Source organism: Gopherus evgoodei, chromosome 9 (genome assembly GCF_007399415.2).
Source record: "Gopherus evgoodei ecotype Sinaloan lineage chromosome 9, rGopEvg1_v1.p, whole genome shotgun sequence".
In the NCBI taxonomy this organism is placed as follows: Eukaryota; Metazoa; Chordata; order Testudines; family Testudinidae; genus Gopherus; species Gopherus evgoodei.
Window position 1 is genome coordinate 12,020,311 of NC_044330.1, and position 25,278 is coordinate 12,045,588.

Consider the following 25,278-nt stretch of genomic DNA (forward strand, 5'->3'; position numbering starts at 1 on the left):
CTCTGTGTCCGGTTCTACTGACTTTTCTGACTGATGGCCCCTCAGATCTAGTGGGGAGCAACCCGACTTAAGTTGTCATGAAAAAGGAAGAAAGGAGGAGGTGAAGATCTCAGCTGGGGATGTGCAGGGCTGGCCAGCTCCAGGTACAAGGGATTGCCTGCCGATTGCTTCTCTGAGTCCCTCCTCCCAGAATCAGGAGAGTCTAGTAAGTGTATTATACTTGGGTGTATGCATATATTAGAGTAGTCAGGACACTGGCAATAATAAGGAGGTAAATCGCACCACAAGCAGCGTTATGTACATGTTCCCCTTGTTAGTTTGTGGGATTTTACATGTTTGTTTTGCATGTGGGTAGTTATGTTGCATTGTATGTTTTGAATGTCTACATACTGCATCAGTTTTTGGATGCTATGTTTTGCTTGTATGTTTCCCAAATTGCATCTTGAATTCTCTCTTGAATTGCAACCATTTCAAGATAACAACAGATGCATCCAATTTTAATTAGAATCTAAGTCATGGGGATTGTAAAGCTTCCAATTTTGCATAAATAAATTTGCTAAAAATGTCAGTTTTTGCATCACACTGTATAGTTCCATAATGATGTATAAGGTAACAAAATGTTCCCTGCCCTTTGCGTTACCTGTTTTGTATCTACAGTAGTCTAGAGTCAGTGTCAGTGACCACTGTCATGAAAGTTTCCATTCTAATACCCTGCATTCAGTCACTTAGTACTGTATGAAGCCTTCATCGTTCAGGCTGAAATTTGTCAGGCTTGATCTCTGACCAAAGGCGAATGTATCGGGAAAGTTTCAGCAAAAACAAGTACTGTACATTCATTCTGGAGTATGAGGAGCCTGGAGGAAAAAAATACACTTTCTGATTTAAAAAATAAATAGTGACTGTTTGAATAACTCCATCACTGAAACAGCTGGAAACAGTCAGGAAAACTTGGCACAGAAATTAGATTTGACTGAGTTATGACCTTTTTAAAAATTGCACTCTGCCTTTGAAGAGTGCACTTCATAAGGAATTTTCCCACTGTGTTCATAAAATCTGCTGCTAAGGAAGGCTGTACTGTGTGTGCATGCTTGACGAACTTAGCTGTGCAGTGGAAAGCTTCTGGGCCTAGACTGTGCCTGGCATTTCTCCCAGGGTTGCATAGGGTAGTGAAAGTATAGAACCTTCCTCCCCTCTAGTATGGCACATACAAAGGCCAAGTACAATTGTGGTCTCTGTGTTCAGGGAAGTGCAGGATCAGCTCCTTCCTTACTTCCCCAAGGCACACAGTGCTCCAAAGGGGTAGGAAGTATATGGACTTACCCGGCTGAATCCGTCTGCATTGTCCTGTGGAACACACAGGAGGAAGTATGTTGTAGCCCATAATGATGTGAGACCCAGGAGGCATCCTGTCTTCCTGAGGCAGAATGACTCCTGGAATTCACCCTGGGGAACTGCAGTTCCAGGCTCTCCACTCCAGGCTGTGTTAAAGGCACAACTGAGCTTTTACTGAAGTTGGGCAGAGAATAATGCAGAGATCATTGGTCATCTCGCAAGGTAAAAATGGCATGGCTTCTTAAGTGCACAGGGAGAGGGAATCTCTCTTGCTAACTTCCTACAGTGTGCAGATGGATGGAGTCCATTGTGGACCTAGTAAGGTAAATGGGATGGGGTGTTCAGTGGGGCCTAGACATATAGTTCTAGATTATAGATCTTCTTTTTCTTACATATTTCTCTAAACCAACCAACTAAAAACATCCTAGCACGGCCTTTAAAGAAAAATCAACATTCCTGTCAAAAGTCAGGAAATGGTAACGTTAAGATTGCCTATGTAACCTTAATCCTGCCTCTGTACCCTTAATCCACTGCAAAAAGTCTTTAGTTACATACCGTTTCTCAAATAAGGTCATGTCATAATTGTTTTCCCCTACATGTTGTAGTGCTGTATACTGCACTATGTATGATAGCCAGAGTTCATGAAAGTAATAGCAAACACTTCTTAGACAAGATACAGCAGATTGGGCCTGGTTCTCATTTACTCTAACGCTACTTTAGACTGTGCTTGCTTTGTAAAGTAAGCTTAAAGTTAGAGTAAACTATATTTACATCTAATTTAAGGCCACTTTTCATTGCTGGAATGGTGCTTTTACTACAAATGAAAACCACTCCATTATGTATAATAGAGTAATAATACAAATTTGCTGGCATGTCTAGGTCACGTAAATGTGTAGCTAAATTAATTGTATGGGTCCAAATTATGATACCCATGATCACAAATGAATAACTCTTTCTTCCACCTGTTATTCCATTGAAATTAATGGGACTACCTGCAGAGTACAGTACTACTCAATGGGAGTAAGGGGGGCTGAATCTGTCTCAGCGTTAACAGTTATGCCCTGAGCTGAACCCACGGTAAACTAAACTGGTGGTTAGAAAAAATATTATATAGTACATAATTGTTGACTCAGTGATTAAGATACTTATAGAGAAAAGAGAATTTATTTATAAAAAGTGAAAGAGCATTATCCCATGGACTTTAATAGGACATCTCACATGCTTAAAAGTGAAGCACACGCTTAAGTTCTTTGCTGGATCAGAACCACAGTGTGCAACACTTTGCAGGACTGTACCCTAAAACAATAAAGATTGTTCTAATAATTGAGCTACTGAAAAGAGTAAGTATAAACAAATTTTAAAAATGAGAAGAAGCGGCACATGTACATGCGATTACTCATGTGAGTTACAGCTTAACAGTGTGAATAAAGAGGTCACAATCTGCTCCTAAGATTGTACAGAAAAATTGTATGGTAGTATATTGTAGGATTGAGAAGCAGAATCCAAGCACGTCATTAAAGATTGTGCTGTAAAAGGATACAAGCCAAAGGGCAATGTTAAGGCTGCGAAAGCAACCTTAACTATGTCATTTCCTGGCTTTGAGTGCTTACTGTTCTCTTAACATAGTTTTAGGTGCAATTATATTAAAATCCAGACAATGTGCTGAGAAGGGAAGAAATGTTAATGAATCTTCAGCTCTGTGAGCTTTGAGCAATTTTTATTCCTGGATAAAAAGCATTCCTGAGCAGAGGCTTCAAAGCTTGATGCATTTATGGTTTTCACCAACTTACAGTGATATGATTTCCTTTCATTTCCTAAAGTCATTGCTGTTACAGACATTTAATATGATCTGATGTTGTTCTAAGACATTCATAGACTTGTACTGACATTGTTTTACCAACCACATTGTAACACTATAATCTGATTATTATTGTCTTGCAGTGTCAATATGATAATATAAAAAATGGTCAGTTTATTAAGATAGTCCATTTTCAAATGCTCTATTGAGCGGAAGTGAAAGGACTCCCTGGGAGAAATGCTGGCCTAATTAAAATCAAAAGAAGTTTTGCCTTTAACTTTAATGGGACAAGGATTTCACCTTCTGGGTTTTTACCCTGAAGGTCAAAGAGAACACCCACAGATGGTAGACTACATCTTTATGTTGGGTAGGTCAATCATCACCTTATCTATATCAGTGCAGACACCATATCAGTGCTACAGATTCATAGCCTTGGAAGCTATTGAATTCTGTGGCTTTTCTGAGATCTCCATATTGGTGCTGGGTCATACCTTGACTCCCTTTCCCTCTGCTGTAGCATCACAATTTGCTGAATATGGAGACCATGGTGATTTAATGGTGATCTCCAGGTGCCGAAGCACCTGGTTAGGAGATGTTACTTGTCCTCAGGCTTAGACCTTCTGTAATGAACATTCCAGCTGAACTCTTTTGGATAGTGTGCAATCAGATTACTTCAGATGGCCTTATCCAATTAGCAGTTCCTTCAACTGATTATAATGGTGAGCTAGTTACCTTTTTACGCAGATGAGACAATGTGGTTCTAGACTGGTCTCTGTATCTTTTGACTAGTAAAGCCGAGGGTCACAATAGATTATTTCACCTGATCTCTGATTTCCTTGTCCTCTGGAATTCCCTGTGGCACATGGCCTTCAGTTTTGACTTCTGTCCATCTTGACAATGGTGTGACTGTGCCACCATCATTGAGTGATGTCATCAATGCCTCACTTAACAAGAGAAAGATGTTAATTATCCTTAGACATGCAGATGTCCACCCCACTCCTTAGAAGCCATCTCTTGACACTGAAGTGCTTGCCAGCTGTCAAATCCCCCACTTTCAGGGAACAAGATTGAGAAGCTGTGGCTATTCCAGTCCAGGAGCACTTGGACATTAGTGGCATCCCAGATAGTTCCCATTTTAGGACTAGCATTTTTTGGATTTGAGATCGCACTTGTCAGGCTAACGGATGACCTCTCGCTGGTTTTAAATCAGGGTCAGCTTGTCATTTTGGTCATGGTGGATTTCTTAATGTTTTTTAATATGAGTGACCGTGGTTACTGCTTTGACAGCTAAGGAACATAGCTAGTGTGTCTGGAGCTGCTCTGAAGTCTTACCTAGAAGAGAGGAGTCAGTCCATGGTGGTAATATGAGATTTGAAACACTGTGTCCTTCAAAGGTCCCTTTATCATGTTGGTCAATGTATATACTGAGCTCTTTTAGCCAGATAATTTCTTACTATGGGATGTGAGCACAGCTGTACATCTGTTGCCCTGTGGACAACATAGTTCAAGTCTCTGGCCTGGAGGGATGTTTGAACTGTCTTGTCTGGACACATTAAAACTTCTGTGTTCCCAGGATTGGTTATGAAGTCTTGCTACTGGATAGAGTTAGTTACTACAAGAAGGCTCATTCTAGTTGAGAGGGTATGATTAGAAGCAGTGAGTCAGCCATGCCCTCTCTAGGAAGTCCCACCCCCACCCTCCATGTGTTCCATGTGATAGGAACCTTTTTTGCACGTGCACTTCACAATTTGCACAGGTGATGCACAGGTGATTTATCTCAGGGTAACCTCACAACAGCAGTCCCTGCCTTTGTGTCTCATACATTCAGCTGATGAAATTCCCTCTTGTTAGGGCTAACAGCAGAGTTCCTCCACTATTAGCCACTTGTTCAGAATCCAGCATCCCTTTTCTCACTGATCTAACAGTCACATTCACGTTATACCCACTTCACATTCTTTGAATTGGCTCCCTGTGCAGTGGCACACTAACTGTTAGCTGGTGCTGTTAGTTTTTAAAGGCTGCAACAAGGTAGGCTCCCTGACTATATTTGGAACGTCTTCTTTGGAATTCATCTCAAAGAGGATCTCTGGTATGACATGACCATAGAATATCAGGGTTGGAAGGGACCTCAGATCCCTCTAGGAATCCCACCATCATAGTCAGAAAAAGGAATTAGTGTCTTTGTCATGGTGGGCCCTAGGGTGTGGAATTCACTTAACCATATAATCCAGTAGTCCATCTCTCGGCCCACCATTAAACACTCCTCCTTCCCCGGTGTATTTAGAACAACCACTTCCCTCTAATTTATACTTTTCCATCCATTCCCTTCTTTCCTCTTTAGCTTCTGCATTGAACATCCTCAAATTTGTTTCAGTTGTTAATTTTAGTGAGGTTCTTAAGGGTTTTTTGAATTGCATTTGAATTAATATTTAGAAATTGATTTTAGTAGGGAGCACAGCACCTTGACAAGGGAGCTGTGCTACAGAAATAAAACCCAAAGGCTTTATTGTCCGCCCATTTCCAAAGGCATGTATTTGTGTGCTTCATTTTTTGTGGGTTCCCTCCTGTTAGTCCCTAGAAATACTCAGAAAACTTTAAAGCAATATTGTTGGTTGGAACTTGAGCTTTTGTTCTGCAGCTGGTCCTGTATAGGCCTAGGGATTTGCTCGCAAGAAGCCAATTGCAGAAGTGGGAGTCCGTGTGTGCAAAAACAACAACACAGATTCATTCGGGTAAAATTTTCAAAAGTGTCCATGTGGCTTAGGCTCCTAAATCTCATTTTCAAAAGTGACTTAGGCTTCTAGGTACCTAAGGCCCATTCACTTAGGTTCTCACAGGCCAGAATTTGAAAGGTATTTAGGCACCTAAAGATGTAGATAAGTGCCTCGTGATTTTCAGAAGTGCCTAATTAGGTTAGATACCAACCTCATATTGATTTCAATGGGAGTTAGGTGCCTAATCTGTTTAGGTGCTTTTGGAAATCCCAGGAGGCACCTATGTGCATCTTTGGGTGCCTAAATACCTTTGAAATCTGGCCCTCAGGCCAGGATCCTCAAAGGCATAAACATCTCTGAGGATCTGGGCCTAAGAACCAAAGTCACTTTTGAAAATGGGACTTAGGCACCTAAGATACTTCTGAAAATGTTACCTGCAATCTAAATTAAGGATTCCTATTTAGAAAAGTAAAGGTAGGTCCCTGTATTTAAAACATTTCTGCTTAAAGATAGTACAAATCTGGCACCCCAGAATGCAATTTTAGCTTGACATGATTTGAAATGGCCAAGATATCAAATCCTGTTTATTGGTAAGCGGAGCTATGATGAGAAGCTAATATAATCTTGAAGAAAGTGGTTCTGTCTTGATTTACACTAATACTTCCACTTTGCATTAACCTAGCAATGTTCATCCTAGGGTTTCAACAGAACATGGAAACATAAATCAGTTAAGCCTCTCAAAGCTTTTTGTGGGAAATTTAAGGGGGTTCCTAAGAATGTGAACTGATTGAGAAATAAACTGAATAAGTGCTAATATGAGATAATCTTCCAAACCTCAGAAAATATGAAATAGTTTTTAATATTGCATTGTACTTAGTAAAATCTGCCAGAAGTAGAGGCAGATATCCAATTAAATAGCAAATGCCTGAGGAAAATGGTGGGTATTAAATGGAATGAAGTTGTAACAAATGAGGAGATTTGTCAAAGTTCCACAACTTTTTAATTCCAGAGTTATCCAGAGAAGACAATGTAAATATCTGGGATGTATGAAGAATGTAACCAGAGCATCTGCCATGGCAGGTGTACCATTGGGCAACTGGAGGACATGTAAGAGAGGCCAAATGAAATAATCTCTCCATTGAACACTAGAGAGGGAAGACTATTGGACTTAACATAGAGGACGTGCAAAGAGCAGCCCAGGATAGACAGGGATGGCAGAGTCTTATTCAGGCTCTAAGTCATGTTTGATAGTGTGAGAAGGATTCAGCTCCTTAGTAAGTGAAGGCATGGAGAAATTGCCCAAGGTCATGCCACAAGACAATGGCAGGATGTTGAATGGAACCCAGAAGAAATGACTCCTGATACCTTGTTCTAACCAATAGACAACAGTGTCTCCCTCAGTGCTTTTATTTACTGGAGAAAAGTTAATTTTGACATATTTTCCTGAAGTTGATATTTATGAAGGCTTTGTATGGGGTTTACGATTCACAACATACACAGTTACTTCCAAATGATTGACAAGGTACCAAGCAACAACATATATTGCAGTATTAGTTTATTTCTTAGATTGTGAACTCGTTGGCACAGAGCCCATCCCTTCTTTGATTTGGGAAAGGGCGTAAGGCCCCAGTACTCCATTTGTTTACCCTTGGAAGCACTGCTTCAATGGGCCTCTGCATGAGCTCAGCAGTGAGTCACTGCACTAACAAATATAGGCTCCAGGCCTCCTAGGGTAACACAAACATGGCAGAATGATATTTTCTTGCATCTGGAAGCTTATGCCTGGTGAGTTCTCATTTTGTTTGTTGTCCAGATATTATAAGTTCTTAGTAGTCCACTTAAATTTCCAGGAGGATGTGGTAGCCCTTATTAATAGCTAAACTCAGATTTTAATCCGTGTCGTCTTGCCTAAAAAAATATCTGGGGCTGGATTAACAGGCTGACTGCAGCAGCGTTGCCCTGCTCCAGTGAAGCAGAAGCTATAAACTCATCTTAACTGGCTGGTTAAACTGGGTTTATGGCTGCTTTGCATTGTTGGAGAGACACAGAGCAGCTGGAGTGAAACTGGCAAAGTTGGCCCCAGTCTTGGACATTCACATTGTGAAAAGGATGCCGTTTATTTGAGCCTGTGTCTTTTTTCTGGTTCAGAGCTGAAGAAGAGTCTTCCTCCTTCAATAGTAACATGCCAGCAGTCCTCCCAGCCAATGATTCTTTTGCAGCAGACAGGACTTCCTCCTCATCCTCGTCCTGAGACGCCTTCATCTCCTCCTATGTCAGTGGCCACAAGGCCAAGAGCCAACTCACCACTGTCCCCACAGAAACCGTTTGGACTGGAGCCTTCCTTGCAGCACTCACAAGAAGAGGAGCTTGCAAAGGATCCTGTGCTGGAGGAACTATGTAAGCCTCTGTGTTGTAAACTTTGCAATGTCACTCTGAATTCAGCACAGCAAGCCCAGGCGCATTACCAGGTAAGGAGAAGCAAAAGAAGAAAGATGTTCAGATTAGTTGTTCCTGTGAGGTGCCTAACACTCTTTCAATATGAGATGTAGGGCATACCTTATGAATTGTGGGACCCCAACCTGCCATAAGTGAGGGAGTCATGTGCCAGGAGCTTCCTCTCCTTCTGGTCTCACTGCCAGAGGCAGATGGGGTCTGAGGGCAGATGAAGCCCCCCTTTTTGCTCCTACGCCTGAAGGAGGGTTACTGAGGCTACACAGGGTTTCAGAGTGGGGCCCTAATGAGTTGCTTGTCCTCTTTGTGCTTTAGGCTGGAGTTCATCACAATTTTTTCATCAAAACTTTTCTTCTGTCATGAAAAATGTTGCCCTTTCAGCCAAAATAATGGAAAATTTATTTAAGTCAAACTTTTTCATTCCTCCCCCGCCACAGGAGAATGAGAAAGCAAAACCCTGTGCGCTTTGGTCCTTAGTTGAACTGGGAAATCTGGTCCTAGATTCCCACTTTAAAATAAAGGGGGAGAGGCAGTGGGAATTTAACCAGATTCCCCAGTTCAACTAAGGCCAACAGAAAGTTCTGATTTTCCTTCCAGTTCTAATTTAAAAATATATTTTAAAAATGTTGATTACCCATCTTTTCTCCCAGCTTTGCTGCTTTTAACAGTGGATAGCAGTTTAGCAGGTTTGTGTCCCCTGGGGGATGGATTGAGCAGGCTCCGTTGAGACTGAGGAGTATGCTCTTTGTAACTCAGAGAGCGGGTGCTATAATAGAGGTGGGCAAACTACGGCCCGTGGGACCGTCCTGCCCAGCCCCTGAACTCCTGGCCCAGGAGGCCAGCCCCCAGCTCCTCCCCCTCAGCCTCAGCTCACTGCGTCGCCGGCGCAATGCTCTGGGCGGTGGGGCTGCGAGCTCTTGTCGGGCAGCACAGCTGCAGAGCCACAGCCTGACCCGGTGCTCTGTGCTGTGCGGTGGTGTGGCTGGGTCGCCACCGGTGCTCCAGGTAACACGGAAAGGGGGCAGGTAGCAGGGGGGGTTGGATAGAGGGCAGGGGAGTTTGGGGGGGTGGTCAGGGGGCGGGTGTATGGATGGGGTTGCTGCGGTGAGAGGGCGGGGAACAGAGGAGTTGAATGGGGGCAGCGATCCCAGGGGGGTCAGTCAGGAAGGGGGGAGGTTGGGTGGGGCAGTGGGGAACAGTCGGGCGGGGATTCCGGGGGCGGTCAGGGAGAAGATGTGGTTGGATGGGGCAGGGGTCCTGGGGGGGAAGTCAGGAATGAGAGGAGGGGTTGGATGGGGCGGTGGGGGGCAGTCAGGGGACAGGGAACAGGGGGGGTTGGATGGGGCAGGAGTCCCGGGGGGACGGTCAGGGGCTGAGAAGCAGGAGGGGTCGGATAAGGGGGCACAACCTCCCCTAACCGGCCCTCCATACAACCCGATGTGGCCCTCTGGCCCAAAAGTTTGCCCGCCCCTGTGCTATAAGAATGAAGTTACTACCTTTGCTCTTAGACCAGACACTATTCATATGGGTCACTTGAACTGGTCTTGTCTCTGAGTGGGGCTTCATCCCACAAACAGGGGTGTAGTATATGACAGACACCATTGGATTAGCCAGCTTCTCTACTGCAATGTACATTTCTTTTGATATGATTCACAATATGGATCCCCAGAGATCATCTCTCACTTTGTGCTTCTACCTGGTAAGAACACCATCTTATTGGACCCTCAACTTCTGACAACTTCTAGATCTGATCATCTGGGGTGGGTGGTCTAAGAGTCTTCAATTCACTCCCCCTTCCCAAGTCCATCAGAGTGCCAGTTTGCTGACCTTCTGGATATGTCGCAATAGTTTTCACTTTGGTTTTTCCAGAAGAGTGTACTGAACAGGGAGGGCTTTAGTGAGATGAGGAGACCTGAGTGTCTTTCTATATTATTGGGATGGATTTTCAAAAAAGCTTCTAATTTTTGCAGGCAGAATTTTGTAGGTTCATCCGTTAGGTTTGCTGGCTGGCCTGGAAAGCATGTCCCATGCTATCTCCCTGGAGCCTCTCTTTTCCCAGGTCTGCTTCAAGAGTCTCCTTCCCAGCTACCCTCTCCCTTCAGGGATAGTCCCAAGGTGCAGGCCCCTCTGAGTTTTCTTTCCCAGAGAGGAAACACCCAATTACCTTCCCTAGGGAGGTCTCCTCTCCCTATTGCCTTGCAGCCTTTCTTTATAGAAGCCACCCAGGTTGGTTCTTCACAGCTGGGTCTAATCCTCAATTACCTGTCTTTGAGGTGCTACAGAATGGGGTAATTGGGCTCCCCTTCACCCTTTCACTGCTAGTGTGGGGGGTACATACCCCATCCCAAGACCCAGCCCTGCCAGGTACTGAGCATCTCATGAGGAATGGCAAGCACTCTAATCTCCCATTGCAATCAATGGGAGTTGAGATTGCTCAGACCCTCTCAGGATCAGAGCTTGTATCTGAGCTGCTGTTGTCATGACTACGTTTACATTTCAACCTCTTAGCTGAGTCCTCTGGCTGCTAGATACAGGTGGGACTCTTCCATCCGGACAGTGATTAATTCAGGTTTTGTTTCCAGGGTAAAAACCATAGTAAGAAACTTCGGAATTACTATGCTGCAAGTTGTTGCCCAGCTCCTGCCAGAATGAGCAATTCAGTGGAGCCTGCCGTGCCTCAGATTGTCTCCCATCCAGCTCAGGTAAGGCCTGGGTAGATGACCGAGGCTGTGCTGCTTACATGTGCCGTACCCCCTATGACAAGGGTAACTAGGTCTCATGCTTTGGGGTGGGATTGCTGCAGGGGTCAGAGGAATTTTTCTCACTATGTCCAGCATGGTGCAATTGGCCCGATGTGTGCCTTTACATTCTTCAGGTATTGACCACTCCTAGATACAGGGGACTTGACTCACGAAGCCACTGATCTAATCTCGTGTGGCAAATCCTGTGATACCTGTGTGAATCAGATGCTCTGCTGATTATGGCTTTTTAAAGCCATGGAAATCACTCGTTGTCATGTCCTTCCTTTGTGTGTGTGTGTGCGTGGTATATCTTCCCCTTGCCTAGCCATCTCCTGTGCATCCAAGTGAGGCTGAACCTGCGTGCCTATGTAGAAAAGGTGTTTAAAGTCTAGCACCAACAGCACTGGGCCATCATTTTCCTCCCTAAATAGCTACTCTTGTGGCACTCATTCTCCAATCACTGCATGAGTGAATGGCCCCTTTGTGATCCAGATTAATGCTGTCCCATGAGCTGCCCAATGGCAGGCACGCACAGAGCAGAGTGCATGCCCCATTAGCTCAAGGGGTAAATCAAATGTTCTCCACACCCAACACTCGCATGTCATTGCATGTTGGTCAGCAGGGATCAAAGCTGGGGCCTTCAGCACCAAAAGCTCGGGCCTCTACTACTTGAACTAAAGGAGACCGAACCCCTTAGCTGTGAGTAAGTAGCAGGTTGTTATATGGTTGCTGGGGCCAGCCACTTTGGGGGAGACCTGTTGACATACAAAAAGAACCTAATCCAAAGTTTACTGAAGTGAATGGGAGTCTTTCCATTCACATCAGTGGTCATTAGAGCAGGCCCTTGCCTAAGCTATTGTATGTTACAAGTGCACTGTGTTGATTTCCAATAGCTGGGGTGGCTGCTCTGCCTTGTTTGAGGAACTAATTCTCGGAAAAAAGAGAGCCAAGTTTGAGCCCGCTACATAGAAGATGTTCATATTGTACCATGCACGCCAGAATTCTAGGGTGTTTTTTTGGGGAGGAGCATATGAAGTATCAAAATGGGGACCAAAGAAACTGCACCTTAGAAAGCATAGCACTGGCAAGGCCAATGAGTAAATCATTGTTATTCACACTATTTGGGAAATACGGTTCCTTGGTGATGTACAAAACACCAAAAAGACTCAGTCACTGTTCCAATCAGCTTACATTCTAAGTAGACAGACAAGATCATGCCCCATAATTCACTGGGAGATCCCGAGGACTGAGCTTACTCGGGACTGGATCATTCCTCTAAAATCTGCATATGGAACTCCTGCTGTCCATAGGCAAGGTGTGAGGAGGGGTCAGTTGTTTCTCTGCAACCCGCGGAAGGTTATTTGCTGGGTTGGAGATGGGGGCAGGTAGTCTGGACGCAGACTTCTGTCAGTGCTGTGGAATCTCCGTTCAGGGTGTTCCTAGGAGCAGTGGTAGTCAGAGGAGTCAAGCATGCGAGGAAGCTGGAAGTGGGAGCAGGAGGCACGAGAGCCAGTGCAGAGGTACAGGGCCTCTGCACAGATAGTTCTGATATGCATCTGATCCTCAGGGATCTTCCATCTGATCTGCAGAGATCGGTGTGGATCTTAGGGGATGTGCAGGTTCAGGGGGGCAGACTCCCAGCTGGAGCCAAGGAGAGGCAAACGCTCCTCCCACAAGGGAACAAATTTGGGGAACCCAGTGCAGAGAACCCAGAGTTCTAATCCCCACTTTTACCACCACCTTGCTGAGAGGGGTCAACTTCATTGAGCCTGGCTCAGTGATTTCAAAGAATGAACTCCACTATGTTTGTATGTGATCCTTTCCCTCCCTTTTGCTGCTAGGTGAGCGCCTCTAAACCAGGAGGCCGAGTGATCATGGCCACTGAGAATGATTACTGCAAGCTTTGTGATGCATCATTTAGTTCCCCGGCTGTGGCCCAGGCTCACTACCAAGGAAAGAATCATGCCAAGAGGCTACGCCTGGCAGAAGCACAGAACAACTCATTCTCGTAAGTCTTGTTCAACCTTTACATTAAGGGCTGGCCTGAATGTGTGCAGCCATGCCTCCACGGTCTCGGTTAATGTATCTCAGAGAGCTTTAAAACAGAGCTGTATGTGTTTATTTAACCTTCAGGGATACATCAGAACTGGGCAAACGGAGGGCACGGAAAGAAGGGAACGACTATAAGATGATGCAGAACAGAAGAAATGTGTATGCGGTTCAGAACAGTACAGGTACTTGAATGTTTGTGTCACCACTTACATGCTCTGTGGGTCACACAGTGACTATTGCTTAATGGGTTCTGCTTGACACAGAAAGGTGCATTAGGGAGCTCTTGTTCTGTAGGCTGGTCTGCCCTGGTTCTGACTCCAGCATGAGGGATTGTAACAGGGTGGCTGCCTCCAGGGTGGCATGGGGTAGCTCTGCAGCAGCTCTGCCTCATTTTGCCCCCTTCTCACAGCTCTTCAAAACTCCACGGCCTCCTTTGGCTGCTGCAGTGCCTTGCTGCTATGCCTTGGTCCTCCAGCTAAGCCCTTAACAAAAGTACAACTATCCAGGGAATCAGAGTTCCACATCCAAGTTAAAGCCAAACAAAACAGCGCCTTTGCCCATCTCAAACTAGGCCTAATCCCTTCTACCTAAGGGGTCGCTCTTCTGTCCTCTAATTTTTCTGCTCTCCCTCTGGGCTCAGCTTTCAGCCCTTCCCAGGTTCCTTTCCATCACCCCCCTGGGTTCCTTTGGGTTGCTCCCTGGTCTTTCCCAAGCAGGCCTTCCTTGGCCTTCCTACCTGGAGTCATCCACAGGTCTCTGCCAGCCTTGTGCTCTCCTCTGGCTGCTCACAGCCTTCCTGCAGCATCAAGGGCCACCACTTCCCCTTTCTTCCCAAACCTAGGGTTAGATAAGGCAGAGGCCTGACTGGTCACATGAACTTCATTTTCCCCACCTTGGGAGGCAAAGATAATTGTGTCACTGGAGGGGCTGGGCCCATCTCCCCTTAAAGTGGTTAGCCACACTGCGTCAGGTACCACATGCCAAGGGAGGATGGGTGCTTCACCCAACCCTGATCTTCTGACACTGCCTCGCCCCCAACACACTGCCTCCTACCTTGGAATGCCCTCTGTGATGGAGGCTGCTAGATCAGGAGGTCTCTCCACTGGGGAAGTTCTCAGTTAGCCACTTACAGCCAGCATCTGGCTCCTTTGTACCACCTGAGTGACACTAAGGGGCCTGGTTGGACTGAGGAATCTGGTCCGGAGTCTATAAAGCTCTTTGAAGGTTTAAGGGGCAAGTAGGAGTTTTAGCAGGCCATAGGCCCCATCCTGATCCTCTCACTCAGCCAAACCTGCCATTGACCTCAACAAGTGGGGGCTGGATTGACAAGTGAGGGCTGGATTGTCCCACATGGGTCTGCATGCAGAGGGGACCTTCTACACATGGACCTGTTCCTGCCCATGCAGAGAGGGTGTTATCACCTCCTGAGCAGCACCTTCCCTAGCATGCCTGGGATTCTCTTGCATGGTTTCTCCTCCTGAAAATGCCTCCACAGGAGCTTGGGAGCAGGTCTGGAAGTATGAGGGGGCAGAGCAGGTCTGGCACTATCCCCTCCTAACCAAATATTGCAGCAGGGGCTAACATTGTTGAAGGAGCTTTAACTCCTTCTGGGTCCTTCTTCACTGCTGCTTGTGTGGAGGCCATGCTTCTTGGGGAAGGGGAGCAGAGGAGGCAGCAGCTGCCCTTGCAGCTGGATATCAGACTCCCGTCCCCATGGATCCCCAGACTCCACAGCGTTGGCAAGGGGCCAAGGCCCCAAGACAGTCCAGCTGAGAGAACTTTTCCAGGAAGGCTATGAGGGGAACCTCTTTAAGTCTTCCTCCCTAGCCTCCTTCCATGGATCTTTATTCCTCACTGGAGGGGAGGCATCCTCTGGGGAAACACTCAAGCAGGTCCATGGAGGGGGTGTCAGGTGCTGGGTTCTAGGCAGTCAGCCCTGGTGGTTGGTGCAGTGGCAGGGAGCAGGTACCAAGGGTTGAAGCCAGCTGTAGAGTTATGACCAGGCTGAGGGCAGCGCTGACACCGGGGTCCTAGAAGAGGCTGACCTGGGCCCTGCCCAGGGATTGGCTGCTGCAGCGTGCCTAAGAGTTGAATCACTGCAGGCTCTGTTGGAGGGGCGAGTCATAGCACCTATTGAACATCTGCACCTGCCCACATGTAAACGACCCTCCCCCAGCCTAAAGGGAACAGCCATGAGCTGAGGGCTCAAGTAAATTCAGGGGACAATGAATGAAAAGCAGGGATGGGAGTGAGGGGTAAAACCAGGGGGCCAGAGAGGGACACTGAGCAGAGAACCCCGGACAGCACCCACTACTCCTCAAAGGCGTCCAGGGAGCCAGTGGATGTGGCCTAGAGGAACTGTGCCCAGATATGTGACCGGAGGGAGGAGTGAAAATAGGCCCCACTGTCACAAAGCACCTCCCATCCAGCATCCTTCTCCTGGCATGATGGATGGCCACGTTCGCCAGCGCCACTAGGCTGACGAGGAGGTCTCGTGACTTCGTGGGGCCACAGATGGGGTGAGTGTAGATCAAGAGGTGTGGAAAAAGTGCAGCCAGCCCTGAAGGAGAAGGTTCTGGAGGAGCCGGAAAAGGGGCCACAACCTGGTGCACTCAATGTAAATGTGTTCCAGGGTCTATCTCACACTGCAAAAAGGGCATGTGTCAGGGAGGGGAATGGGTGAACCACGCCAGGAATCGCCAACTAATATCCCTGGTAGGCCAGGGTCCAGGGTAGAATATAGAGTGGCCAACCGGGGCTCCTCATCCTCCACATGTGATAGAAGATCTTGCCACTTGGCGTCAGGGTGAGACATGAGGGTGAGGAAGTGAAGGGTATGGAGTATGAGAACATACAGTTGCTTCCTAGGCTTGATTCAGAAACAAAGTGAGTGTAAGTCATGCAGCTGGCTTGGGTGGTGTGGAGGGGGCCTTGCAGGGCAGGGGCCTGATGGCGAGGTCTGGAGGACCAGAGGTGAGGGGCAGGCAGGGAACATCCTTCAGCAGGACCTGCTTGAGAAAGGCCTGAGAGGCAGGCAATAAGGCTTCCCTCACCTCCTGGAGTACACACCGGGGGACACAAGGGGTGGAGAGCTCCATGCACCAGCCAAGCTCCAGGGGATCCACCCTGTCCTCCCGGTCATAATCCAGGAGGTCTTCACTGAGCTGGGGGTTGGGGTTAGTCATGGCAGCTGAGTGAGCAGCCCTACCCTGGCTGTGTGTGCACCTCACAGGGGGCATTTGAAGACAGTCAGTGGGTCTATGATTATGCAGTCCCACTGGCCAAAGCCTCTGTCTAGGAGTGATACAGCAAGCTGTGATACCACACCCATATTGCTGCAGCCTCAGAGGCTGTGCAGGGTCTGCACGGGTGCTCCATGCCCAAGTTGGGAGCATTCCATTCCCCACTCCTTTGTCCCAGCACAATCTGTTTACCCAAGATTTGTGCAGGTGCTGAGAGAGCCCCTCAGTAAAGGAAGCTTTGCAAAGAAAGAAGCTATTTGTGGTGCCAAGGCTTTGTCTGGTTCTCGCTGATTCCACCCATCTGTCCATCTTGATCCTCTGCAGTTAAAGTTACTTCAGTTTGTCAGTTTCTTTGTTTGGTTGGTTTCTCATCTCATAACTTAATTTCCCATCTGCCTTTCTCTATTGCTACTCTAAGTGGTGGCTATTTCCTGGTGTTTCCTTGGCAAGGGGCCTGAGCTTTTTACTCCGACTTTACCACATCAACCCATGCTCGCATTCTTGCTGTCCGGAATGATAAAGCAGGTTTGCCACCCTCCAAAGCCACCTATTCCCTGAATAGTTTCTCTGGTGTTTCAGACTCTGGCTCTGCCACCCTTTGAACAAACACAATATGGGAAAGACAGAGTCTGTTCTTTTATTTTGGCAGTGAGGAGGGAGAGAAAAGCACTTCGATTTACTGTAAAATCCTTTAAAAAGAACTTTGATCTAGGAATAAGCAGAAAAAAGCGCATGGGGGAATTCACCTCTGAGTGACAGTCACTTTGCTCTGGTGCCCAGCCCTGTGTCCAGTCAATTCCTCCAGTTCAGAGTAGCCTCTGGCCAGGCAGGGCAAGCTCTGCCAGTGATGCATTGCCTCTGCAGAAGCTGGGAGCATTCTAGGACAGGACAGAGAGATGAGGAGGAGCAGTGGAACATGGTGGGGACGGGGATGGGGAGGTGTTGAAGCTTGACAGACTAGAGGAGGGAAGGGGTGAATCCGGAGCAGGAGGTGATGCTAGGGTGGAGCTCAGCGCTGATGACTCCCATTGGTTATGTCTGCACTACAGCTAGGAGCAAGCCTCCTAGCCTGGATAGACAGACTCATGCTAGTGGGGCTTGAGCTAGCGTACTCAATGTAGCAGCGTGGATGTTGCGGCTCAGACTGGAGCTGAGCTCAGGCCCACCCAATCCCCTGGGATTGAGAGCCCGAGCTCCAGCGTGAGCTACAGTGTCCATTCTGCTCTTTTCAGTATGCTAGCTCAGGCACCACTAGCGAGAGTCTGTCTATCCAGCCTTGCTCCTAGCTGCAATATAGACAAACTCAGCAGCCTATAGCAGCAGAAAAAAGGAGTCCTCTAGCTTGCACCTTGGCTCTGAGCAGCAGCAGAAGAGGACAGGTGAAGTTAGTAGCCTCTCTGTCCCTGTGCTGGCACTAGCGCAGGAATGAATCTGGCCTCATTCTGATCTCATTTACTGTAATTTTATATCTGTGTAACTCCAAAGAGCACACCAGAGGTAGAGTGACCAGATGTCCCGATTTTATAGGGTCCTGATTTTGGGGTCTTTTTCTTATATAGGCTCCTATTATCCCCCATCTCCGTCCCAATTTTTCACACTTGCTATCTGGTCACCCTAACCAGAGGTATTCTGAGGGGGTATTTTGAGGGGGAGGGATAGCTTAGTGGTTTGAGCATTGGCCTGCTAAACTCAGGGTTGTGAGTTCGCTTAGGGATCGGGGCAAAATCAGTATTTGGTCCTGTTAGTGAAGGCATGGGGCTGGACTCAATGACCTTTCAGGGTCCCTTCCAGCTCTATGAGATTGGTCTATCTCCATATATTTGTGATTTGCAGCTTCCTGTCCAAGTGCTTAATTCTATACCATTTAATCTGAAGTATATTTAATAGTGTCTGGATCAGCAGTTTTATTTTTTCTTTGCAAGTCGTGCAATGAGTGCTCGTTAGCACAGACAGTCCTCTGATGAGTGTTAGTTTAATTTTATGTTTTCAGCATGGTGTTAGATAATATAACAGTTCTTCTAAAATGATATTAAATATGATCTTATCATAACTATTTTTAACTAAGTGAGCAGTAAACTTACTCTGATCAGAAAACGGATTCTAATTCTGAAATAGGGGGAACAGTGATACAGGGTCAGATTTTCAAAAACTCCTAAGTGACTTAGGCTCCAAACTCCCATTTTCAAAAGTGACTTAAGCACTTAGGAGCCTAAGGCCTTGTGTACAATACACCATCAGGCAGCTTACATTGACCTAACTCTGTAGGGGTTTACAGTAAAATGTAGCTCCTGCCAATGTATCTCATCCACTACACCAACTTAATAACTCCTTCTCCACAAGAGGCGTAGCACTTAAGTCGATGTAGTTAGGGCAAAACAGTGTCAGCGTAGATGCTGCATTGCTTACATGGACCGTTGCTGCCTTTCAGAAACTGTCCCACAATGCCCCACATTGGCAGTTAAATCAGTGCAAGCATTTCTGGTGAGGACGCGCATCGCCGGCACGAGGAGCATAGTGTGGACATGCAAAAGCGATTCAGTTACTATGGTGCCTGTACATTGACGTAACTTAGGGCAAGTCTGCACTACAAAATTAAATTGACCTAAGTCCCATTGACTTCAGGGAAAGTTAAGCATCAAAGCCATTTAGGTGCCTTTGAAAATTCTATTAGGTGCCTATCTGTGTCTGTAGGTGCCTAAATACCTTTGGCCTAAGTGCTTACGTTACTTTTGAAAGTAGGATTTAGGCTCCCAAATCACTTAGGTGCTTTTGAACATTTTACTCATAGACCTTAGCAATTGTGAAGTGAGGCTTGAAACACTGCAGGGCTCCTCTTGCTTACAGATAAATGGGCTCCTTTATTTTTTCTGCAGGTCCCTACTTCAATCCACGCTCCCGCCAGCGAATTCCTCGTGATCTCGCCATGTGTGTCACCCCAAGTGGCCAGTACTACTGTTCCATGTGCAATGCCGGGGCTAGCGAAGAGATGGAGTTCCGACAACATTTAGAAAGTAAACAGCACAAAAGCAAGGTGTCTGAACAGCGGTATAGGAATGAGATGGAGAATCTTGGCTATGTACAATGACACGCTATCCCTTGATAGTAGTTTGCAGATAGAGCAGCTTATCTCGCCTGCTGTTTGCCACATGCCCTGCTTTGTGCTCTATTTGATAGGAGTATGCTCTCTAGCTATACATGTAACACCTGAAAACTTAATGGTATGGTTAGGGTTTTTTATATCGCTGTTGGCAGGAATATGCTCTGCAGGATGTGAAGTGGTTTTAATGTTTGTTTGCTTGTTATCTAAAGCTCTTCCTTGCATTTTGGGGGAGCCCTGTCCTCCCCCATTCCCTGTTGCATGAATGTGCAAGGCCTAAGAAGCACTGGGACCACCACGGTTCTGCCACGCAGGCAGCGTATGTGGAGACGTAGCACCCCTTTTGGCGTGTCCTAGAGCTGTGCTCCACAGCGTCACTCCACAGCAGGGGGACTTTATGGGCAGGCTAGAGAAGAGGAGGGAACAGAACCAGCGGATGCGTGAATGGCATTACTGGGTGCACATCCCTGCTAGCAGAAGCATCAGAGGCTATAGCCTCAAATACAACTTACAGCAGGTGCCTCCTGCATTCCTGTTGGTACGGCACAGAGGCTGTGCACATACCCTAAGGAGTATCCTATCTCCCTCACCTTCACATAGGCCACCCCCCAGTGTTTGGACTTCAAGTGGCTGGTGAGGATTTCAACCTAACATCTGCATTAGGAGAGTAGCTGATCTGCCACATCAGCAGATACTCTCTTCTGTCACAGAGAATAGATTCTGGTCCGTTCTTGGCAATGGATTTTTACCACACTGGAGCCAATAGGCATCTTTATGCAGTGTGGGTGAAATTCACCTATGGGAGCAGGGCCTGTGCACGGCCCAGAGAGCAACAGAAGCTAATATAATCTGATGGAGGCTCTGTACTGAGCCTTGGCCCTCTATAGGACAGCATGGATGGTGCAATGAGGATGGGCTGGGGAGGAATCGTGAGTCCAAACACCCTATCAAATTGGTGCTGAGGGGGTCAGGTGCTGTTCTCCAGCCTGTAGTAACTGTAGAGGGGGTGGGTCTGTGATGTAGTAAAATTCCCTGGAAATTGGGGATTATTGGATTTCAGCTGCCTTAACCTCCACTCCATTCAGCTGCCCTAAGCCTGACAGGTGTTATATGTGCAAAGTGAAATTCACCCTTGGAGAAGAGCTGCTCGTGTTGGGCATATTTCCTCTCTTCCCTTTACTCTAAGTCTCAGACTGGGCTTTCCTTTATCTTGCTTCCCACGGAACGTCAGCATTTTAGTCTTTTGTTTTAGGGAAGGGATAATGAGCGTGACTGTCATATTCTCCCATGTATTATCTCCAGGCTAGGCTGCTGTGCTGCCCCTTATTAGGGTGACCAGATAGCAAGTGTGAAAAATCAGGACTGGGGTGAGGGGTAATAGGATCCTATTTCAGAAAAAGCCCCAAATATCGGGACTGTCCCTATAAAATCGGGACATCTGGTCACCCTATCAGTCATGCAATCTTTGGGCTGGGCTGCTGTGTTCTCCCCTGTGTGGTATTCAGGCTGAGCTACCATGTTGGTCCCCTACTGATCTCTGAGTGGGGCTGCTGTGCTCTCCTCTGATCATTCACGCAGTTGTGGTTAATTTAATGATCCTGATCTTTTTTTTTTAAGTAGGATCAGACCCAGGCGGGTGCTGTGGATATCTTCCTTCCAGGCCAGCTTTACTGTTCTGGTTTTATGCTAGTGTAGCTCCTTTGTTTCTCGGGTGGGAGGGTACTAGAGGTGAAAAGGTGCTTTGTAGCTTGTCCCCTCCTCCTGGAGACAGCGAGTCAATGTCTGCCTCGGTGAAATCCCATTGACTTCATTGGGGCTGCACTGGGGATGAATTTGGCCCAGTGCATATCATGTTACAAACAGCTCTGTTTTTCCCCATCCTTCACTGGTCCCTGTTCCCTAGTTTCCTGCATTCCACCAGCCCTTTCCAGCCTTAAAAAACAGAGTTTCTGTTCATCTTCTCAGGCCACCACAGAAAGGCTTGCATCACTTGTGTGCTCTGAAGTAAAAGCTGTTCTTCAGACTTTGAGTAATCTGTATCATTGGCCACCTCCAGCGAGCACTGCACAACTGCCCTGTCTTTTATATAGCACTCCTATACTCCATGAGGTTAAACTGTGATGGAGGTCACAGCAATCATCACATGCTCCCTGCTGATCCATGTTTAAATGCATGGTAACAGACTTCAGTGTCTGTAGCACCTAATGCTGGTCCTCTGCTCAAAGCCTGAGTATATAGGCTTTGCACAGAGGAACTCCATTGGGTGGAATCGGTGGGGGAACAGAATCCTGGGTTGCAGAGCACAAGCACAAGCACCTTCCCCTGTGCTCTCCCTGGCTGGCCCCCGGCCATGCCCACTGGCCTGCCCCATTCCCAACCTTCCTGTGCTGCCGTAGAGAGTGCAGTTGTTGGGTATGACCTGCTCCCCATTCCAGATAGTGGAACTGTGGCCTTTCCTCTATTTTCCTGGCTGTACACCCCGTGTAAGGACAGAGGATGGTGGACGATAGTTGCCCTGTCGTGTCTCCCCACAGCGATAGCTGCATCATGTTTAAATGTCCATTTGCCATAAACCACGGCATGGTGTTTCCATTGTTTCATGCAACACTGAATAAAATGAGAGCTGGTGAAAGCCCTGTTATATGTAGCTCAGTGTCTAGCCAAGGAGGCATTTTCCCTCATAAAACTGTGTCTAGTTGAAATGCCCCAGCAATGGAGCTCCCACGGTTTTCCTTGGGAGGCTACCCAACAGGCAGGTAGACTTCCCCTGCCATCCAGTCTCAGTTTGAACATCAGGGATGAGGGTTGTCACCTCCAGAATTCCATCTCTCCTCTGCCCTTGTGTGAAGCAGGGAGTGGGACTCCACAGCACCTGTTGACAAGTCTCCCAGGCAGGAGAAAAGGCATCCATGGCTAGAAGGATGTGGGACATGCTGGGATTTGCTCTGTCCAGAAGTTCTGATGTGAGCACAAGTGAACCAAAGACTGCCCGTCCCGTCACAGCACCCACAATGGTTTCTCCTTGACCTAGAAAATGGCTAATCATGAAGGTGTGAAAAAAAAAACACCTTAGACATCATTAGTGTTCCTGCGATAACAGGGGCCTGGACTCAATGACCCAGGAGGGCCCTTCCAGTCCTATGTTTTAAGGGTTAAAGCCAACCCAAAGTCCCTTCAGCAAGAGAAGGTCAGAACTTGACTGTATGCATATTAAAGTAATTCTGTACATAAGGATTCAGAATGCTTGGGGAAAACATATCCTGCTATATAGTTACATTCAGAAATGGGGGGGTGGGGTGGGAGCACAGCAAGGGGCAGAGAGGCACCATACCCAGTAAGAATACAGGTGTGGCACCTTTTTAGAGGACCCCCCCCGAATAGTTTATTTCTTGACTGGAAAAATAAAATGGACTTTTGTGAAGCTATCACATTGGCCAGTAGATTAATGACCTATGCTGCTAAAAAAAAATCATTGCATTCATATTTATTTTATTATGCTGACCACTGACAGTCTTGTGAATATTTATGGCTTTATCCTATGGGTGGTTTTTGTTTAAATAGAAAAATCTTCAGTGCACTTTGATTTCGAATCAGACTAGATATTTATTATTTGTGAAAATGTGGCTCTTCCCCCTCACCCCACGTATATGTATTTTTTTCTTCACATAAAATAAAAATTGTTCCTTTTATGTTTTCATGGCAAACAAATTCAGAGTTTGCCTCCAGATTTTTTCTAAAGTCACAACTGCAACCTTTGTCTAAATGGTGGACTCTGTAAATTGAGCACATGTTAATGTTAACGTTAAATACATATGCATTTCATTCCAGCTGTAGCTTATATTTTAAGGCAATGAGACCAATACATGTGATGCATATAATTTATACGGAGTATGAAAGAGGTACTGTTTTGTTTGTATTAACATTAGATATCATTATGCATTAACAAATAAACATGTTATAACATTATCTAACCTGGGGCTCAGTTCTGCTTATAGTTATTCTGGTGCAAATCTGAAGAAACCCTTCTGACTTCAGTGGAGTTACTCTGGATTTACACCAGTGTTACCAAGAGCAAAATTTACTCCAGGAGATTTTTTTTTTCCTCTACTACCTGAACATTATAGAGAGAATCTATCTGTAAGCACTGATTCATATTTTGGCTTACTAACATGCTGTTAATAACATGAGCAAAATCCTGTCGTCACATTACTCAGGCAAGACTCCCATTGACTGCAGAGAGGTTATTGCCTGAGTACAAAGTGAATGACATGGCTGTGCTGTATGCTTACGTTGGCCATGCCAAAACAAAGCAGGGTGCTAAATGTTCTCTCAATCGTAGATTTTGTTACAACAATCTAGGCTGGCTTAGGCTTTTTAAAGAATTATTTCTCTTGCTCTGTAAGGGCATGAATTTGCTCCCACTGAAATTGGCAGTGAAGCTCCCATTGATTTCAGTGGAACAGGGTCAAGCCCTAAACCACTCCAGGAATTCTGTAGTGCTGATGCCTTGTCATGTACATGTTTTTATGTCTGTATCTACAAGGATTCTCTGGATGAGGAAGAAACCTTTTGCCCCTTAAGAAGAACAAGTTTCAAGATGGATCTAAAAGGAACTATTTTTACAACTGGCAAAGTCCATGTGTTCCCAGGAATAAATTAGCATGCGGGATTGAACAACCGTGGACCTGATCCTGATTTCATTTAAGTCATGGTGAACCTCCCATTGACTTCACTGCAGCAGGATCAGTTGCCACCGGCATCAAATTGGAAGTAAAAATAAAATCTGATTTTAAATAAATTGTTAGACAATAATAGCTGGCATCCTTTTCCCAGTGATGAGAAAAGGCCAGTGGAGTTATATAAAAAAGAATAAAGCATCTGCAGTGAAAGGGAGGATTATGGATGTTTCTGAAACAAAACACAAAAGAGTGAGTGTGGATACAGAATTGGTTCAGTCCACTTTGGAAGGAACTGATTTAATTTGTATCCTGCATCTGTATAGTAGCATCATTTGCAAATGCTTTGAATGTACGTCATCTAGAGCCTTCTTGTCAGGTTCGTTTTGTACACTTGTCCCTCTTTTTATTGCATTGAACTCTGTAGAGGAATAATTGAGTTGATGAAAATGAACCTTTTCTCCACTCTACAATAAATCGTCTTGCTCTCACCATTCCACAGATTCAGTGTTTTGGTTTTACTGCTGCTGGTGAGTGCATGGCTCTAAACAGTCGTCCACTTAGCAGAAGAGTTACAGGTGATTGAGACTACTTGCTTAATATGTATTAGAGCACAGGTAAAGGGTCCAATCCTGTGTGGCGCTGACTGCCTCCAACTCCTACTGAAGTCCATTTTAGACTTGAATCTCCCCACAAGACTCCTTGGCTTCACAAGAAGTTGAGGATGCTCAGCACCTTGCAGGATAGGAGCCGAAATCACAGTGAAGGGCCTGGCATCACATTGTATTTTCCTGCAGAATGGATGCCACAAGCTGACTTGCATCTCCAGACTGAAGAAAGGTAGAGTGAAAAATCATACGAGCCTTTCACTTTATAAAAGTTTTCTGAAAGGCTCAAGAGACTGGTGCCTACCTGACTATCACATATGCCCTGGTATAACTCCAGGGAGCCAGATTCCCCTTTCATTTACATGACTTTATGGCCCTGATTCAGGAAAGCACTTATTAAAAGTTAAGCATGGATTTAAGAGATTTCCTGAATAGGGGCCTTTACGTTGTTACAATGATCATGACTGTTCAGTGCCTGTATGAGTTGCTGTTCTCAGTCCTGTTCCCAGTAACCTTTCTAAAGTTGTCCTGAAGCTCTTACTTTTACTTACACACACACTTGAGAAA

General features: G+C 46.2%; 1 protein-coding gene across 2 annotated transcripts; it reads left to right on the forward strand.

The window, feature by feature from the left end:
• On the forward strand, nucleotides 1-24,589 carry ZMAT3 (zinc finger matrin-type 3). 2 transcript variants are annotated; one of them, XM_030575599.1, is made up of 7 exons: nucleotides 1-205; nucleotides 6,854-6,951; nucleotides 7,993-8,312; nucleotides 10,878-10,997; nucleotides 12,878-13,044; nucleotides 13,170-13,270; nucleotides 19,204-24,589. In XM_030575599.1, exons 3-7 carry the CDS (start codon nucleotides 8,049-8,051, stop codon nucleotides 19,413-19,415), a joined length of 864 nt encoding a protein of 287 aa, XP_030431459.1. In that variant the 5' UTR covers nucleotides 1-205; nucleotides 6,854-6,951; nucleotides 7,993-8,048; the 3' UTR covers nucleotides 19,416-24,589. The 2 variants fall into 2 exon arrangements, with proteins under 2 accessions (XP_030431459.1, XP_030431458.1); XM_030575598.1 differs by lacking the exon at nucleotides 6,854-6,951.
• The last annotated feature ends 689 nt before the right edge of the window (nucleotides 24,590-25,278 follow it).

Excerpts from the sequence above, each read along its gene's own strand:
- ZMAT3 (XM_030575599.1), top strand. The coding sequence starts at position 8,049 with ATGATTCTTTTGCAGCAGACAGGACTTCCTCCTCATCCTCGTCCTGAG. Across the intron at positions 10,998-12,877 it reads TTGTCTCCCATCCAGCTCAG|GTGAGCGCCTCTAAACCAGG; the intron begins GTAAGGCCTGGG and ends TTTTGCTGCTAG. Across the intron at positions 13,045-13,169 it reads GCACAGAACAACTCATTCTC|GGATACATCAGAACTGGGCA; the intron begins GTAAGTCTTGTT and ends TTTAACCTTCAG.